The following is a 20661-nucleotide window of genomic DNA, read 5'->3' on the forward strand; positions in this document are numbered from 1 at the left end:
CCATACTATTCAATGGGAGCACAAAATTCCTCCCATCATGAAACTAATAAGCACCACCTCCTTGCCAACAAATAAACCTCCCAATAGCCTTATTGTGTCATTTGACTGATTTATCACTGAAAGAAATGTCTAAAAAGATATTAGGAGTTTTTGATTAAAGGGATCATGAAAGATAAAAATGGTGGAAGGGTGATTAACAATTGGGAGAAGAGGATAGATAACAAGAAAATTATGAATTTGCCAATTTTCCATGTTTTCGAGCAAGTTGCAGGTAAGTTTTCTAAGCCAAAAGTGATTTGGGGTGCAAAGTGGCAAACAAGCTATGTTTAAATGGTGCATTATGCTAATTTTGTAATTTAAGGGTGCAAAGTGCTAAAATGGTGTAATCCAAGGGTGCAAAGTGCAAAAAACCCGGTAAAACAGGTACAAATTGGAGAATAATGTAGAATTATTGTTGTGATTACCTAAATATGACCCATTATTATAATGATTGTTGTTAAAAACAGAGTATTTTGTTTGTTGAAAAAAAGAGATGGGTAGAGTATAATATTGTCCAAGAATGATGGGAGCTAACCGATTGGCTAACATGTCATATCTGAAACACCAACTGACCGGAGAAGAAGGAACGGGCAATGAGATCTACGAAGTGGTCGATCGGGTGACGGGCGTGAAATACTTTTTGAAGGAATTCCGCCGCGGCGGCGGCGGAATTGAGATTCTGATGAAATTGGAACATCCGAACCTCTTGAAATGTGTCGAGGTTATCGAAATCAAGGGGAAGATCTATCTTCTGTTCGAGCTGTTGTATAGGTTTCTCTCTTCTTGTATGAAGACACACAAAGATGATGAATCAAAAAATAGATGGGCAGTCGAGAAACTTCTTTGCCATCCATTTTTGAATCAGCTTTCTGCCACCACTTCATTCAACCAAAAGGTCCCTACATAATTTTTTATTAATTTTTTTTTTTTTTTAAATCTGTTGTATATATGTATAGTTTTTGGTTAACCTTTGCAGATGAAGTTACCTGCTGCTATAAAACATGAAGCATCTCCCTCTGAAGAAACTACAGAACAAATTAATCTTAGAGCAAAACGACGAAAAGCTTATGAAGAACATGGCATAGAAGAAGAAGACATTGAAAATTCGCAAGTTCCCCTAATAGATTACTGGAACTGTATTCGGCATCTTGCCCTATTTCTTCCGGATTACGGATTTTCAAAAGATAAATTGGTACAAATGTGGATTGCCGAAGAATGCATCAAACTCGAAGTGACGAAACGAATGGAGGACGTGGGTAATTTGTGCTTCGACTTTTTGCTTAATCAAAATATCATCGTACCTGCAAAGCCAACTGCTGCTTATCTTTCCCATTACCAAGTCAACGGCAAATCCAAAATTGCTAGGTTCATTATCCAACGAGGCGATTACGTAAGAATCCGAGATGGTAATGAGTTGGATACGACCAACCAAGAAATCCTACACTTAACATGGGACTGTCGTAAACATGGCGACGCTTTAGTTGATGATGCTCTTACAAAATTCAAGAAACTTCGCACACTCTTAGTTGTCAATCTCTGTATTCCGAGGAATAAAATGTGCAATTTAAGGTTTCCCCACTTGAAGCTCTTAAAAACATTGGATCTGAGCTCGAGCAACATAACACACGTACCGTGTTCCATCAAGTATTTGGATTCTTTGAGATTCCTAGACATCTCCAACACTCCCATCGATCAATTGCCTCAGTCGATCGATCTTCTTCTTTCTCTTCAGACATTAAGATTGAGGGACTGCCCTGGAATCGACGAACTGCCACGGGGATTCGGGTCTTTGATTAATCTTCGCCACCTGGACCTCCAGATTTTTGGCCAGCTGAGGGTCATGCCTAGTGGGATGGGAAACTTAACCAAACTCCAAACATTAGATGCGTTCATCGTGGGGGAAACCGACGATGGGTGCGGAATAACGGAGCTGAAAAACATGAACGAGATCGCCGGGTCGTTCTCTATCCTAAATCTTCATAATGTATCTAACGCGGAAGAAGCAAAGGCAGCTGCATTGTGCGATAAGAAACGCATAGATAATCTGTACTTGTATTGGGGTAGTGTCGAAAACCCCGATGCAACCGACATCTTAGAATGTCTGCAGCCTCATTTTAACCTTAAAGTTTTAGACATTTCAGATTATTGTGGTTCGAAGCTTCCGAGCTGGATAACCAATCCATCTTTTGTCGATCTTTCCACAATATTCCTCATAAGATGCATAAATTGCGACACGTTGCCCTCGTTTGGCGAACTGCCGTCTCTTAAGAGCCTCGATCTTGTGGAGATGACAAGTGTGAGGGATATTAATTCCCTATTCTGCAGAAAGTCCGAAACTCGTGTTAAAGTTGCATTTCCGAAGCTAGAGAAATTGAGTATCGACGACATGCCGAACCTTGTGGAATGGTCTGGAATGGAGGATGGTGATTTCCCATGCCTCAAAGATGTTACGATTGGATCATGTCCGGAACTTACGGTTCTTCCGTCTCTGTTGCATCTCCGCTCACTCGAATCATTGGAAATAAACGACTGCGAAAAGATGATTTCTTTGCCTGAATTGCCGGCTTCGGTTCAAGATCTCAGGGTACGTTGCTGCCCTAAAATGAGTAAGCGGTTGTACTACAAGGATGGAAGACGAGAGATTGCACATGTAAACAACATTTGGATTGATCTTGAAAAATTATCTTTACATTAAAAAGTTTGTGTCTGAATTATATTTTTACATTGCTTTCTACTTCTCTGGTTCTGGTTAACTAGCAAGTTTCACGTGTCTTATTATTTTATTTATTTATTTATTTTTCCATGGATTACTTAGATTTTGCATTTGTTTAGTTATATTTTTTTTCAAATAATATATAATTTAAGGTAAATTTCAAACCCCCTGAATGTAGGCCAAATTACAATAAATACCCCCACCTATCCGTAATTACTAAAATACCCCCAATGTTTGTTTCCGTCTTGCACCAACCTCCTTACGGTGTCTGATTCCTCATAAAATATTTTTGAGTCTAGGCAATATTTTCCGAAAAATGTCAATTGTACTCCTGCAGACGTGGAATTTCTTTTTAAGGGTCAAAATTACTCTCTAGTAAAAAAGCTTTCGTGAAAAATCACATCATAAGGGGGTTGGTGTACTATATATTGGAACAAATGTCGAGGGAATTTTGGTAATTACGGATATTTGGGGTACTTTTTGTAATTTAGCCTAAGTCCAGGTGATTTTCATAATTTACCCTATAATTTATATGCCTGAGAGTCACGACTATATTTAGGGTAAATTACACCTACACCCTTAAGGTATACTAAAATAACTTTAAGGTCCCTCTAGTATTGATAATTACAGCCGCACCCCTAAATTAATTACCGGAGCCAAAATTTCATGTCCTGGGGACCGATATGCACTATATTTGTTTTCCGCGGGGGCATTAATGCTACCATGATGAAAAATTATAAATCTTTCTTATATAAAGTAATAAGGATTTAAGAAATGTTTGGGAAGTCATGTCACATCTTACCTTTCTATGTTGTCTCCACCACCGCCTGAAAATAATAGTCCGGTAGAACCTTAACGGAATAACTTATCCAATGTATTATTCCGTTAGTGTTTCGGACAATGTTTCAGGGGGGGTGATTGTAATTACCAATACCACAGAGACCTTAAAGTTATTTTAACATACTTCAAGGGTGTAGGTGTAATTTATCCTTATATTTATTTAATTTCTTTGGGTAAATTACACCAACAACCCCTGAGTTATGCTTAAATAACTTTAAGGTTCATGTGGTATCGATAATTACACTCACCCCCTGAAACATAGTTAGAAACTCTAATGGGATAATGCATTGGATACATTATTCCGATACAGTTCTAAGGGACTACGACTTTTAGCTAGTGGTGGAGACAACATAGAGTTAGGGGGTGACATGGCTCCCCAACATTTCTTCAATCACTTATAGCTCTTTGTTGTCTCCAAACTTCCTGAAACTAATATACCATTAGAATTCTATCGGAATAAAATATCAAATGCATTATCCAATTATTGCTTCTAACTATGTTTTAGGGGAGTGAGTGTAATTATCGTTACCACAAGGACCTTAAAGTTATTTAAGCATACCTCAGAGGTGTGGATGTAATTTACCCAATTTTTTTCTTAGCAACTTTTGTTTTCTTCTTAGCAACTGTTTCTTTTTGTTTCTTAATGCTGAGAACTGAGAACTTCTTTTGTGGTTACGGCAATATCTTAAGCAATTTATGTTACATGCTACTTGAAACTATGTTTATTTTATTGTACTGTCTCTTTGCATAAATTAATTGTATGATATTGTATATAATAGACCGTCAAAATATATAACAAATTTTGAAATTTCATATCTACGGGGCATTACGTATGCGCGGTGCGACTCCCCTAGTATATATATATATATATATATATATATATATATATATATATATATATATATATATATATATATACACACTATTCTTACTACTTTAGTTGATAATTTACACTATTTAAGACTTAATTGCTTAAAATATCACATTATTAATTGTTTTATAAATAAATAAAATTATATATGATTAATTTAATATAAAATAAGTTTCTAGTTATTGTGTAATATGAATGATCAAATAAAATATTTCAATCATATTGAATATAAAAATGTAAATGTTTGCTCACTAATACAATATTTGTATGGGTTCTTCTACACGTTAATGGTTAAAATGACCTTGTTTCTCTTAAACGCTTATATATGTTGATAATAGAATATTCCAAGATATGAATAAATTATTAAGTTTAAATTAAATTATTCGTAGTTAACTCAAAAAATATATTATTTTATACATTATGTATAAAATTCTACCAAAATGTACATTAATATACAATGTTAATATATATATTTCAAATTTCAAATAATAAATAAGTTTTATTATAAAATAAAAGAATGGACAAATGGATAATATTAAGTTTAACGAATTAATTGCATGATCCATGTTAATTGTTTTAATATTTAATGCACTAAAGATTCATCAGTTGATTAACTTGATTCGATGATAAGCTAGTATGGGCATTTTTAATACATTTAAAATTAACATCATTATACATCATTTCAATAATATATTTTAATAATTTTAAAATCATGAGACATACCAAAAAAAACATCATCATACATATATTTCATAAAATAAAATAAAATAAAAAGAAAAAGAAAAAATGCAATGTAGTTAGGGGTGTCGGAATGCAACTTTGGAATTCCACAGATTCCGATTAAAAAATATCCGAATTTAGAACCGTGCATTTTTGGCACGGAATTGGAATTTTATATAAAACTACCAAAAATTTCGATTCCCGACGACTTTAGTTACAATTATTTTGATTATTTTTCGAAATATATAATATAATTTTCTGATTTATTTTTGTAATTCCATAATATAATGTATGTTATATTTTATATGAAAATTTTGACTAAGGGTCAAATAAACTAAAAACCTTGAAAAAAAATAATTAGTTTCAGAACTATCTGTTGCATTTTTTCTTATATAAAAAACCATGTGTTGTATATTGTTTTTTTTAGGGTAAATTACCCCCATATCCCTGAGGTATGCTTAAATAACTTTATGGTCCCTGTGGTATCGATAATTACACTCACCCCCTTGAAACATAGTTATAAACTCTAATGCATTGGATACGTTATTACGATATAGTTCTAACGGACTATTGGTTTCAGGAAGTGGTGGAGACAACAAATAGTTATGAGTGACTTAATAAATGTTGTGGGAGCTATGTCACCCCATAATTCTATTGTTATCTCCACCACTAGCTAAAAGTAATAGTCCGTTATAACCCTATCGGAATAATGTATCCAATGCCTTATCCCATTAGAGTTTCTAACTACGTTTCAGGGGGTGAATGTAATTATCGATACTATAAGGACCTTAAAATTATTTAAGCATACCTGAGGGGTGTGGTTGTAATTTACCCTTTTTTTAGTGTTTTTATGCATAGTCCCTGACCAACCATTTTTATTATTCTAGGTTCAAGGGTTATATCTCTTTCGCCAATTTTATCCCTTAAATATGTACTATAAATAAATGCGAAATAATGTATATGGCTGTAAAATTAACACAATAATATTACTCTCAACCACATAAATATAATCTTTTGGATTTTTTGTTTTGTTTGAGTTGTTGACCGATTAACTTAATAATATTATTGTCTACTATTGTATTATAACTAAAAACACAATAATATTACTATGGTTGACGGTAATATGGATGACAATAATATTACTCTCAACCACATCAATATTAATTATTTTGGCTTTTTATTATGTTTACTTATGTTGAACGAACAACATATTAATATTACTCTATTACACAATATTAGTGATTTTTGTTGTGTAAATATTACTGTGCAACAGAGTAACAGTAATATAGTTAATATGACTATAAACGACAACAATATTACTATTTATTTAAACAAGCAAAAATATATTGAAGAAAAAAAATCAAATAAAAAAAAAAAAAAAAAAAAAAAAAAAGTCAACACCGCCGGAGACCGGCGTTAACCGCAGGCAGAAAGAAGAAAAATAACAATAAAACGAAAAAGAAAAACAATCGAAAGAGTCAACGCCGAAAACCGGCAAAAAAAGGAGGAGAAAAAAAAAATAGTCAACGGCGGCGACGAACGAAATTGTACTCAAAATTGAATAATTTGAGAAATTTGGGGTCAAATTGAGGTTAAATTAAATAAAAATGATGAAATTAGAGCATATTAAAATGTGGGGGGGTATTTTAGTCTTTTACAGACCTCTTGACAATATCATGATTTTTTGGCAAAATTTTTTTTTGTGTGGACCCCTTAGTGAATAAGTATTCCTTGATGGACTTATTTGTAATGAACTTTTATTTTTTCTACATATGGTTCTATTTATTGCAATTTTGGTAAATTAGTTTTTGGATTTTCATGCATTTCGCTATAGAATTCCGAAAAAGAGTGAAGACATTGTGTAAATTCTCTTTATGTCCAAATTTGTTTCAAGAGATTATAAAGTAATACAATTTTTGAAATTTCCGAAATTCCGCCAATTTCGAGGCATTTAAAAATTATAATGGATTTTTTCGGAAAAAGCCATTTCCAATCTATTCCGCCCGATTTCCACCCCTAAATATGGTCAACACTTCACATTTCAAGAATTTGGATAACAATTTAATCACTATATTGATGTTCCATGTAATTTAACTATATTGCTTTCCATATACGTTAATTATTTTGATTTTTTTTTTAAAATTAGTTTAAAGTAATTTAGAAACAATGTAAAAAAATAACTTCAAATTATATATGGGACTTGTTTTTCTGGAAGGTCCGTGACCAAGATAACTTCAAATTAACTAAAATGGAATTTTTATTTTTAATGTTTTTGGTATATATTATATTATATATCAACTGTTAAAAGTTTTTGTTAATTTTATTTTATTCAAAAAAGAATTAAAAAAAGAAAAGAAAAAGAAAATTGATCCCTTGCATCGCACTAGTGAATGGGGATACAAATGCTTTTGTAAATAAGAAACTAAAAATACACTAAACCACACACACATATACATATGACATATATATAAGAGAAAAAGAATTACCGGATGAGAAAAAGAAATTCAATTTATGTAATCCGACAGAAAAACACGACTTTCAGTAATGTTCCACGAGGGTGCAAGAGAAGCGCACCTGGGTGGTTGAATGAAGCTTTCTCTGTAGACAGGCACCTCGGTGCCGGGATTAGCGCATCTGAGAAACCTGAATCTCTGTACTGTGGCACCATTGTGGTGTTTGCTTAAAAAAAAAAAAAAAAGTTTGTACAAAACAGAGACAGAGCCGTTTCCTTCTTGTTTTATGTTTTCTTGTCTTTGCTTTCTTTTCACTAAAAATAAAGCAAAGCTAGTGTTTGTTCATATTCGCAACCAGCAGAAAAATGAATCCTCTTCTACAAACTCCACTCCGAATACTAGGGCAGAAATTCGCAAGTCAAGCTGCGAAGCAGTTCTCTGCAGTTTGGAATATTGATAAATCGACAATGGAGCTGCAAAGAAAGATTGAGAAGATAAGAGCTATGTTGGATAGCATGGAAGAAATTAGATGGACTTCCTCTAACGAAAAGGCATGGAAGGTTTTACTGGAATTTGCGGTTTCAGTCGTGTACTCTACCGACGATTTGCTCGATGGAATTTATTTGGATGTTCTAAAATACAGAGCCAAGCTCTCTGAAAATTCCTCCAATGAAGGAGAAACGGAGGTAAGAAACATGCTTCTTTCGACTTTCGATTCAAAGTTGGCCACTAAAGTAGCAAATCGAGTGAAGAAGTTGGAAAAAATTGAAAGAAATATTGAGTCGCTTTACAATAATGAGAGGTCCAAGAAGGTTTTAGAATCTAGGCCTTACAGTTCTGTGGTGGACAAGATGCGTGTGGTTGGACGAGACATAGAAATTAAACATATTGTTGATACATTGTTGGCCGACGAGGGAGATGATGTTTCTGTCATACCTATTGTGGGTATGGCCGGAATTGGAAAGACAACTGTAGCACAAATTGCTTACGGTGATGATGTTAGACTTGGTGATAAATTTGATTTGAAGATGTGGACCTCTGTGGGTATAAATTTTGATATCATCAGCATCACAAGGTCTATAATAGAGTCTGCCTTAGGAGAAAGATGTGAGTTATCGAACATTGATTCCATTCAAATGAAACTTCAGAAATTGATTCATGGGAACAAGTTTTTATTGGTTTTGGATGATTATTGGAGTGAAAACTATGAGGACTGGGCCCAATTGTTTTCTCCGTTCATGTTCGGGTTAAAAGGAAGCAAGGTCTTGGTTACCACTCCTAGTACGGCCGTGTCCCAAATTGTCGGCACCGCCCCTTCAATCGTTTTGAAGGACTTAACCGATGAATATTGCTCACTAATTATCAAGAACCGAGTGCATATAGACGACTTACACTTGGAGCCTATTCGGATGGAAATAGCAAAAAAGTGCAAAGGGCTTCCTCTCATAGCGACGACTATTGGTACAATGCTCCGCTACAAGCGTGGTCGTACCGAGTGGGAGTACGTTTTGAGCTGCGATTTATGGCACTTGGCAGAGATTAAAAATCAAATCTTCCCGGTGTTAGCACTTGGCTATTTTCAACTTCCATTAGAGCTAAAAGCATGCTTGGTTTATAGTTCATTTTTTCCGAGTTCTCACGAATTCACAATGAATGAATTGGTTTTACTCTGGATGGCAGAAGGTTTAGTAATTCCCACGGGAAAGATGCGCCCGGAAGATGTTGCTTGCGGTTACTTCAAGAAGTTGCTATCGGCCGCTTTCTTCCGTCTCTCCATAAACCAAAATTCGAAGGGGCAAGAATCTTACAAAATCCATGATGTGATTCACAGCATGATCCGGTTTATATCCGGTGATATCTGCCTTTCCCGGGAAGTTGAACAAACAAGCAAAGAAGAATTCGTCTTCGAAGTTGAACAAACAAGCAAAGAAGAATTCGTCTTCCCAAAAGGAACCCGTCATATGTTTGTGGACCGCAAGATTGTGCATAATGTGGTGCCAAAAAACTCACACAAGAAGAACTTGCGGACTCTGATAGTGTCATCCAAAAGTAGTGACACAACCAAGGTCTCGTTTGATTTTCTTTTAGATATGAAGCACGCAAGAGTGATAGATTTGAGCAATATGGGTATTGATAATGTGCCCCATTCGATTTTTGAAATGAAGCGTCTTCGCCTTCTCAATCTTTCTGGGAATCCTTTCTATGCGTTGCCCGATTTGTTTGGGCAGCTCACCGCTTTAGAGACACTAAAGCTTGAGAAATGTGATGGACTTAAGCAGTGGCCAAAGAACATGAAGAACGTCGTTACTCTACGGCATCTTATTTTTAGTGCACGTATGCTACAAAACATGCCATTGGAGTTTCGTAAATTGGTGAATCTTGAAACGTTGTCTGCGTTTATAGTGGGAAAGAGTAAAATTCATCATGGTATTCAACATCTTAAAGACATGGATATGCTAAGAGGATCCATTTGCATTGTAAATCTTGAGTATGTACTTAGTCATGATGATGCAAAGGAAGCTAGCCTACACACGAAGCCATTCCTTGACAAGATCGAATTTGTATGGAAGGCCGCAGTAAAAAATGGTGAAGAAGTTCTTGACGGTCTTTGTCCCCATAAAAATGTGAAGGAGTTGGTGATCGCAAATTATAATGGTGAAAAGTTTCCTAATTGGTTGAGCACTCTGCCCCAGCTTTCAGTTATTCACTTGATGCGTTGTACGAAGAACTCCGTCCTGAACGAATTGAGGATACTGGAAAATCTTAAATCGCTTGTCATTGAAGAGATGCCTATGTTGGACACTGTTAGTAGTCGGTTTTCCGGATTACTATGTCTGGAGTCTCTCAAGATAGTAAAGATGAAGAAAATGACTGCTTGGGGAATGTCTGTAGTTTCCGGTGAAAGTCGTTTCCCTAATCTTCGTATTCTTGAAATCAATGAGTGCCAAATGCTAAAGGAGTTGCCGGTGCTTACCGATACAAAACTTGAATGTCTAACAATCGTTAATTGTCCCAAACTTCTTTCATTGCCAATTGATGGTTTGCCCAAATCTCTTAAAGAATTGGTGATCTCAGGATGTGATAAGCTCAAACATACGTGCAGCGTAGGCGAAAGGGATTATAAAAAGATTGAATGGGTTGAGAAGATAACTATTGACGGTCAGACTCTGCATATTATCAAGTCTCCTAGCATGAAAAGCATTGTTAATCCAGATTCAGAGGACCGTACTAGAGGTATTTGTACGCGAAAGACATTTGTGCTCCATTTGAATTTTTATTTGCTTTGCAATTTATGATTAGTCCAACTGGATTTGTTTATTTGTGTTTCAGATAGCCGAGAATAGCGTGTACGTGAAGGGGGCATCAGTCTTAGGCTGTCATCTTTGGGACAGGTAGTTCCTAACTTAACTCATGCTATTTACATTGTTGTCCAGTAATGTGATTCGACGAATGAATATTTGAGAATCATAACCCCTAAGCTTTAGATTCAAATGTGTAAAGACCAAATTTGGAATGTAGGTAAGAGGTATATTCAGTAATAGACTTGCAATTTAAGTTCTATGATCGACCACTAGTTTTGGTTCCGAATTTGGTGTCGGCAATTAATGATATGATTTTGTTGCTGACAAAAAGCAAGGAGGTAATTATCATATCTTTCTATTGATTTATTTTTTAGTTTAAAATGTGAATATAGCTCATTTACCAGCATTCTTAGTTCAACCATATATGAAAAATGACACCTTTTGCTGATTAGTTTTCTTTGATAACTTGGACACAGGTTTTGAAAGCTCATTATCAGATGTTGTGGAAGTTGAGGATTTCTCTCCTACTGAACCCGGATTTTGATTTTTATGTTGTGGAAACATGAGATTTTTCATTTTTATTCACTCATATTCGGAATCTTAGCAGCTCTAGCTAGGCTCTCATATTTTTGTTGTTCTCCCGTGTTTATCGATGTGCTCGTGTGACTGTGTCAGATGTAGTTGTTAAATTACACACCCAGTTTTCAGGTGAGAAGAAAAAAAAAAAAGATGATCTACACCTCACTTTCTGTAATTTTCCACCGCGGTGCCAGATAAGAAAGATAACGAGCCCTTGAAAGCCCTCTCTCTCTCTGTAGACAGGCACCTCGGTGCCGTTTAAGCGCACCCGGATGCTTAGGTTGCAACCTAATTCTCTGTAGTGTGGCACCGCAGTGCCGTGTTATTGCACCTAGGTGCCTTAATAAATATCTTAAATTCTTTGGTTAATTATTTCTCATACTCTTATTTTGTGTAATGCGTTCCGAATAGTCTAAAAAAGCAAATAATGTTAGTTTGAAACATCATTTCAGATATTCATTTCCCGTAACTTGATTATTACATAGGGGTGGAGATCAGACGAATACGGTCGTAATTAGTACTTTTGGAAAAAAATCAATCCTTAACATTTGAACTGGAAAACCAAACCAATTCAAATTTCATCCTTGAAAAAAAAAAACAAAGAACACCGAAAATCAAAATTTTGCAAGAAGATTAACCACACAAGCATAATGCTCGATCTCTGGCCGATTTTTGTGGACCCCACTCAATTCATGCTTTCGAACAATGAAAGTCCATTCTGTTAAACAACTCGAGCGATTTCATCGCATTGCAAGCCCGGATATAATAGCGTTCCTAACTCTACTATCAAAAAACAACTCCCCGAGTACATTAGTCAAAACGCAAGCTCGATCGTTCTCTAAAACTTTGATCACCCAATGAATGGAGTAGATTTTTTCTTCAATCCTATGTTGTAATAAAAGCATAAACGAAGTACTTGTCCGGTGAGGGTCCATTTTTGAGAGTCAAATCCCGAGGACTTGTTCGAGTGGTACATGTGCCGACCTCAGGCATGTATGCTTCCCTCTGTATGTGATATCAACTGCATTCGGCTCATATGCTGACATACGCACTTCTTTCATAGCCATACAACCTTCCCTCACATGATCTATACATCTGTAATAGGTTCTGCACATTCAGAAAAAAATATTTAACGATCATTTCTTAACATGTGTGTGTAAAAACCTTAAAAGACACGTGTATTATTTTGAAAGGGAGAGACCGTAGTATATTGAGCACAAAGAAGTAGATTAGATCAAGTAGCATGCATACATATTCGTCACCTTGTGAGAAGGGGAGCAAATATATATTCTCGGCCGTACTTCCTCCAACTGTATCCATCGTCGAATTCTTCGGATGGTACCTTAGGTCTCACTGTCACCCGTGCGCTGCAAAGAGACCCGAACAAAATATATGCTAATCGATGAAAATTTCGAAGAGTGAAGAACAACCACCTTGGATTTTATACATTTATGATAAATTTTTTTTAGTAAAAATATTAATCACCTTTCGTCTGATGAGGATGACACAACGTTGTACTGACATTGTCCTTGTGGAGCAAATAGTTTAAGAAGGGATAGAGCCTCCTCGTACGAGACCAACTTACTCTCTAAAACACTATCTCCGATTTTGGAAGAAGATTCTTTTAGATGTTTCACTTTTTCTTTCCCTTTGGTAATCTCGTTTACGAGTTTCTTGTATTCCTCTGAAGAAGAAGAAGATACGCTCGCCATTCTTATACCTGTCACGACATTGAAAGATTCAAACATATTTTTATATGTTCAAAGAAATAGAGAAGACCACAAGTTTGTAACTGAATTAGCTATTTTTGACAATTTAGAAAGAGTTTTGTAGATCTGACACCACATATGTAAACTTTAAACCAATTCTTTATAAAAAATAGATTATTATTATTAGACTAAATTAGGGCCACCTCTTAAGTAAGGTCAAATTACGACACTCTCTTCTCATATTTGGATAATTACAACCAACCCCCTCGACTATAAATCTTCGTACACGTTCATCTTTTATGGTGTCAAATTAAGCAAAATCTTCTTGATTCCGAGAAATGTTCTCTAGTTTGTACCCATTTTGTGCAAAAATGTACTATTGAAACAAATGTCGACGAAATTTTGGTAATTACGGATATTTGGGGTATTTTTCGTAATTTAGCCCAAATCCAGGGGATTTTCGTAATTTACCCTATAATTTATATGCGTGATTATATTTAGGGTAAATTACACCTACACCCCTAAGGTATGTTAAAATAACTCTAAGGTCCCTCTAGTATTGATAATTACATCCACACCCCTCAAACAATTACTGGAGTCAAGATTTCATGTCCTGGGGACCGATGTGCACTATATTTTTTTTCCGCGGGGCGTTAATGCTACCATGATAAAAATTTATAAATCTTATATAAAGTAATAAGCATTTAAAAAATGTTCGGGGAGTCATATCACCTCTTACCTCTATATATATACTAGTGATGAAGCACCGCGCAAGGCTTGGTGCCCGGTTGATTCGTACGAACAAAACATAAAATAGAAAATAATGGCAGCAGGCAACAGTGGAGGAGAAAGAGATTTCTTTGATTTCACTTCTACCTGTGTGGCGGTTAGGGGTGGTAAACGAGCCGAGCCGACTCGACAAAGGCTCGAACTCGAGCTTGGGTTTTTTGACCTCGAGCTCGAGCTCATGAGTTCGAGCTTCGGACAAGCACAAGCTCGAGCCCAATTTTAGTTGTTCAACAACTCGCGAGCTGGGTTTTTTTTTTTTTTTTTTTTAATTTACATATATATATATTAATTATTAGTTAAATAGTAAATAGTTTTTAATAATAAGTATTTATAGTATTCAAACATAAACAAATCTATATTACTTAGATAATTCATAATAAGATAAAATATTATAATATATAAAAATTAAAAACAATATAACTACAGTTTATTATTTTTTTATAATTTTTTTCATTTTACTATAAATATTTTTTTTAATAAAAAAATAAATAATTAAAAAAAACCTAAATGAGCTCGAGCTCGAGCTTGAGCCAAAAAAAAAATAACTCGATGAGCTCGAGCTCGAGCTTGATCTGGCCAAAACAGGAAGATGGACTCGAGCTCGGCAAAATGGACTCGAGCTTGAGCCAAAAAAATAATAACTCGATGAGCTCGAGGTTTAGGGCTATATCTTTTTCGCCAATAAGCCCATCCCTTTAATATTTTTTATAAATAAATGAAAAATTAATGTATATAACAAAATTACCCCCAAGCCTTTACACCCAATTTTTAATTGTAACTCCAATTTAATCAATTTGGACCACAAAAATCCAATTTTGACCTTTTTTTTTTTAAAAAAAAATTCAGAAATTATTTTTTGCCGCTGGTTTCCGGCGTTGACTTTACGATTTTCTTTTCTTTTTATGGTCTGTTTTTCTGCTGCCGGTTTCCGGCATTGACTTTTTCGATATTTTTTTTCTCTGGTCTATTTTTTTCGCCGCTGGTTTCTGGCATTGACTTTTTTTAGTGGTTTTTTTTTTCCGCCGGCCGCTAAACGTTGACGGTAATTGTGCAGTCATTAACAGACTGTAATTATACTGTCACTGGCTGTAAATTAACGTAATTATATTGTCACTGACAGTACATTAACGTAATTGTACTGACGTTGACAATACATATATGTAATTGTACTGCCGTTGACAGTACAATTAGAGTCAAACACAATATTATTATTATTATTATTTTTTTAATTTTTTTTGATTTGTTGACAAGTCGACGTAATTATATTACTGTCGGACAGTAAAATAACTGTAAACACAATAATATTATTGTCAACCACATCAATATTATTATTTTTTTGGGTTTTTTATTTTGTTTGAGTTATTGATGGAGTAACATAATAATATTAATGTCTGTTATTGAAATATTACTGTAAGCACAATAATATTACTGTGATTTATGGCAATATTACTATTGTTACAGTAATATTACTGTCAACCCAGAAATCTAGATCTGACTCACCAGCCTAAAACTTAAAAAAATTCTCTCAGACACACTCAAAACTCTCCGTTTTACCCATCACTAAGACTGTATCGCTCACTCATAGAAGAGTGAAGACAAAAAATGAAGGAAAAACATGAACCATCTCTCTCCATCTCTACAACAAACATTTATACTCTGAGATACAACGGTCATCGGCGAATGAGCCGTCTTACTGTCAAAGTATGCCATTTGGTGGCGTTTGACTCTCAAATCGTCTGAAGAAGCCAAGAACAGAGAAAGTAGAACGACATATGGTACATGGAGAGGAAATAATATATGTTGATAATAGAATATTTCAAGATATGAATAAATTATTAAGTTTAAATTAAATTATCCGTAGTTAACTCAAAAAATATATTATTTTATACATTATGTATAAAATTCTACCAAAATGTACATTAATATACAATGTTAATATATATATTTCAAATTTCAAATAATAAATAAGTTTTATTATAAAATAAAAGAATGGACAAATGGATAATATTAAATTTAGCGAATTAATTGCATGATCCATATTAATTGTTTTAATATTTAATGCACTAAAGATTCAGCAGTTGATTAACTTGATTCGATGATAAGCTAGTATGGGGATTTTTAATACATTTAAAATTAACATCATTATACATCATTTCAATAATATATTTTAATAATTTTAAAATCACGAGACATACCAAAAAAAACATCATCATACATATATCTCATAAAATAAAATAAAAGAAAAAGAAAAAGAAAAAATGCAATGTAGTTAGGGGTGTCGGAATGCAATTTTGGAATTCCACAGATTCCGATTAAAAAATATCCAAATTTAAAACCGTACATTTTTGGCACGGATTCGGAATTTTATATAAAACTACCAAAAATTTCGATTCCCGACGACTTTAGTTACAATTATTTTTATTGTTTTTCGAAATATATAATATAATTTTCTGATTTATTTTTGTAATTCCATAATATAATGTATGTTATATTTTATATGAAAATTTTGAATAAGGGTCAAATAAACTAAAAACCTTGAAAAAAAAAAAAATTAGCTTCAGAACTATCTGTTGCATTTTTTCTTATATCAAAAACCATGTGTTGTATATTGTTTTTTTTAGGGTAAATTACCCCCATATCCCTGAGGTATGTTTAAATAACTTTATGGTCCTTGTGGTATCGATAATTACACTCCCCCCCTTGAAACATAGTTATAAACTCTAATGGGATAATGCATTGGATACGTTATTACGATATAGTTCTAACGGACTATTTGGTTTTAGGAAGTGGTGGAGACAACAAATAGTTATGAGTGACTTAATAAATGTTGGGGGAGCTATGTCACCCCATAACTCTATTGTTATCTCCACCACTAGCTAAAAGTAATAGTCCGTTATAACCCTATCGGAATAATGTATCCAATGCCTTATCCTATTAGAGTTTCTAACTACGTTTCAGGGGTGAATGTAATTATCGATACCATAAGGACCTTAAAATTATTTAAGCATACCTGAGGGGTGTGGTTGTAATTTACCCTTTTTTTTTTAGTGTTTTTATGCAAAGTCCCTGACCAACCATTTTTATTATTCTAGGTTCAAGGGTTATATCTCTTTCGCCAATTTTATCCCTTAAATATGTATTATAAATAAATGCGAAATAATGTATTAAAACCAATTACTAATTGTAACCCCAAATTAACTTCAACTTAATCAATTTTGACCACAAAAATCCAATTTCGACCTTTTCTTTTTTTGAACTTATTTTTTCTCAATTTTTTATTCTGGTGCCGGTTTCCGGCGTTAACTTTTTTAATATTTTTTTCCCTAAATTGTTTCCCTTTTTTTTACGCTTGCCGCTGAACATGGACCGTAGTTGTACTATCAATAACAGTAATTATACTGTCGGTGACAGTAGTTGTTCTGTCGTTGATAGTACAATTACTGTCAACCACAACAATATTATTATTTTATCGGGTTTTTTTGTTTGATTTTTCGACAAGTCAACGTAATTATATTACTGTCGTTGGCTGTAAAATTAACACAATAATATTACTGACAACCACATAAATATAATTTTTTTGGTTTTTTGTTTTGTTTGAGTTGTAGACAGATTAACTTAATAATATTATTGTCTACTATTGTAATATAACTGTAAACACAATAATATTACTATGGTTGACGGTAATATTACTGTTGTTACAGTAATATTACTGTGGATGACAATAATATTACTCTCAACCACATCAATATTAATTATTTTGGCTTTTTATTATGTTTACTTATGTTGAACGAACAACATATTAATATTACTCTATTACACAATATTAGTGATTTTTGTTGTGTAAATATTACTGTGCAACAGAGTAACAGTAATATAGTTAATATGACTATCAACGACAACAATATTACTATTTAAACAAGCAAAAATATATTGAAGAACTTACTCTCTAAAACACTATCTCCGATTTTGGAAGAAGATTCTTTTAGATGTTTCACTTTTTCTTTCCCTTTGGTAATCTCGTTTACGAGTTTCTTGTATTCCTCTGAAGAAGAAGAAGATACGCTCGCCATTCTTATACCTGTCACGACATTGAAAGATTCAAACATATTTTTATATGTTCAAAGAAATAGAGAAGATCACAATGTTTGTAACTGAATTAGCTATTTTCGACAATTTAGAAAGAGTCATGTAGATCCGACACCACATATGTAAACTTTAGACCAATTCTTCATTAAAAATAGATTATTACTATTAGGGTCAAATTACGAAACCCCCTCCTCATGTTTGGATAATTACAACCAACTCCCAACTATGAATCTTCTTACACGTTTATCATTTATGGTGTCATATTCAAATTCAACAGAATCTTTTAGATTCCGAGAAATGTTCTCTAGTTTGTACTCGTTTTGTGCAAAAATATAGTTTCTAATAATGCACCACAATCTGATATTTATAAGCCAAGAGACACATCTTATGATCATCTTGTTTCAAAATGTGGAGCTTGAATGGGGTAAAACAGGGTGGGTTTTTCGCACTTTGCACGCTTGAATTACACCCTTTTGGCACTTTGCACCCTTAAATTGCAAAATTGGCAGATTGCACCCTTTAAACATAAATTGTTTGGCACTTTGCACCCCAAATCACTTTTGGCTTAGAAAAATTACTTGCAACTTGCTGAAAATCTGGAAAATGGACAAATTTGTAATTCTCTAATTATCTATCTTCTTCCACCAATTCTTAATCATCGTTCTACCATTTTTATCTTTCGTCATTTTAATAAGAGAAAAAAAAAAAGCTAAATTCTTCTTAGCCATTTCTAATTGCCATAATATGTAAATTTTGAACTAAAACTCAAGAATGGTCGTAATACATAGACAAGAGTTCGATACCACACCTTCAGAAGATCAAGTTTTATTCCATGGTAACGCTATTTTCTAATCATTTTTCAGATCCAAACTATTCAATGGGAGCACAAAATTCCTCCCATCATGAAACTAATAGGCACCAGCTCCTTGCCAACAAATAAACCTCCCAATAGCCTTATTGTGTCATTTGACTGATTTATCACTGAAAGAAATGTCTAAAAAGATATTAGGAGTTTTTGATTAAAGGGATCATGAAAGATAAAAATGGTGGAAGGGTGATTAACAAGGGGGCAACTATTTTGAATACTAATTTTTGCTTAGTTGAATACTACCAAATTGAAAACCACAATTGAGTACATATTTATAAGTTTTTTCTTACTTTAATACCAAAATAAAAATAAAAGTACAAAAATACCCTTTCATACAAAATACTAATTACATCATTTTTTCTTTGAAATTACCTATTTGAAAACAAAATAAAAAAAAAAGAAAAAAAAATTCAAACACAAAAAAACCTCCCTCCGTCCACCCCTCCCTCCGTCCACCCCTCCCACGCCGCCCGACGCCGCCGCCGCCGCTCCAACCATCGCCGCCGCCGGACGCCGACGCCAAACACCGCCGAACGCCGCCCAACGTCGCCCAAAGCCGCCGCCGTCGTCGTCTTCGAATAGTAAGTTATAGTTGTTTCGATTTTTTTTCTTTAATATTTATTTAAGATTTGATTGTTTGATATGGGTAATTAGGATTTGGTTGTTTTAGGTTAGAATGATCGTTAATTAGTAATGGGTGCATCTGATTTCAGTCGATTTGAGCATTGATTTGAGATTCGTGGGTCGGTTCTTCGTTCACCATTTTCGACCTGTATATGTCGATTTTCGATGAATTTTCGACAGGTTGATGTCGAAAATTCATCCAAAATCGACATGTAGATGTCGAAAATGGTGAAATTGTTGAATTTGGAATTTTGGTAATTCGACAGCTACCTGTCGAAAATTGGTTGAATTTTCGACAGCGACTTGTCGAAAATTCAACCAATTTTCGACAGGTAGCTGTCGAATTTGAACTGTGAATTTTTTTTTTTTTTTCCTATTTTTATTTGCTTGTGTTTATATTATGTATATTAATTTTTATTTGTGTGTTATTTTGCAGTGGAAGAACCACGTGAACCTCGTATACCTCCGACTGTCTCGAACCGTAAGAAGAGGAAGGAATTATCCGATAGAGGCAAGGGCATACCAGTCACGACCAAGAAAAAGACCACGACCAAGAAGAAGTCTGGAGAGGGTTCTTCGTCAACGAATCCGGTGCCGGCTCTACCTTCGACTGTAGAAGTTGGTGATTCGAGCAACGAACCGGTCCGAGGTCCCGAGATACCGGAATTGTACACAAAATTTGATAAGCACATTGCTTATCATATTGTGAACGGAGGGCCAGATCGTTCGGAGCGCGGCTCAGAATTTCGAATACGAAATCACACAGGAACTTTGAAAGGTTGGGAGCCGGCGCCGTTTATTACAGAGGTAGTACAAAGATGTGGTTTAATGTCAGTTGTACAGGCATCGTACAATACTGTGGACGGCCATCTACTTAGAGCCTTCATAGAGAGATGGCAGCCAGCTACCAACACATTTCACTTACCTGTTGGAGAGATGACCATCACACTTGACGATGTGAGTACGTTGGTCGGTTTGCCAGTTGTTGGGCGTACCGTAGCTTGCGAGCGTTTGGTCCGTGATTCCAAAACGATCCCCAGTACTTTGATGTTCGAGTTGCTAGGTGAG

At 34.5% G+C, this 20661-nt stretch overlaps 2 protein-coding genes across 2 annotated transcripts; both read left to right on the forward strand.

Moving 5' to 3' along the window:
* The first annotated feature begins 562 nt into the window (after positions 1–562).
* Positions 563–2819, forward strand: LOC148767649 (putative disease resistance protein At3g14460). Its single transcript, XM_088824731.1, has 2 exons — positions 563–934; positions 1016–2819. The coding sequence occupies exons 1-2, from the start codon at positions 563–565 to the stop codon at positions 2732–2734; spliced, it is 2091 nt and encodes a 696-aa protein (XP_088680857.1). The 3' UTR covers positions 2735–2819.
* Positions 2820–8001: 5182 nt separating this feature from the next.
* LOC148767650 (putative disease resistance RPP13-like protein 1) lies at positions 8002–11482 on the forward strand. The gene is made up of 2 exons (XM_088824732.1): positions 8002–10870; positions 11415–11482. Exons 1-2 carry the CDS (start codon positions 8002–8004, stop codon positions 11480–11482), a joined length of 2937 nt encoding a protein of 978 aa, XP_088680858.1.
* The last annotated feature ends 9179 nt before the right edge of the window (positions 11483–20661 follow it).

The sequence above is a fragment of the Erythranthe guttata genome, chromosome 10, assembly GCF_056151865.1.
Source record: "Erythranthe guttata isolate IM_541 chromosome 10, IM_541, whole genome shotgun sequence".
Taxonomy (NCBI): domain Eukaryota; kingdom Viridiplantae; phylum Streptophyta; class Magnoliopsida; order Lamiales; family Phrymaceae; genus Erythranthe; species Erythranthe guttata.

Excerpts from the sequence above, each read along its gene's own strand:
- LOC148767649 (XM_088824731.1), top strand. The coding sequence starts at position 563 with ATGGGAGCTAACCGATTGGCTAACATGTCATATCTGAAACACCAACTG. Across the intron at positions 935-1,015 it reads CCACTTCATTCAACCAAAAG|ATGAAGTTACCTGCTGCTAT; the intron begins GTCCCTACATAA and ends TAACCTTTGCAG.
- LOC148767650 (XM_088824732.1), top strand. The coding sequence starts at position 8,002 with ATGAATCCTCTTCTACAAACTCCACTCCGAATACTAGGGCAGAAATTC. Across the intron at positions 10,871-11,414 it reads TTCAGAGGACCGTACTAGAG|GTTTTGAAAGCTCATTATCA; the intron begins GTATTTGTACGC and ends ACTTGGACACAG.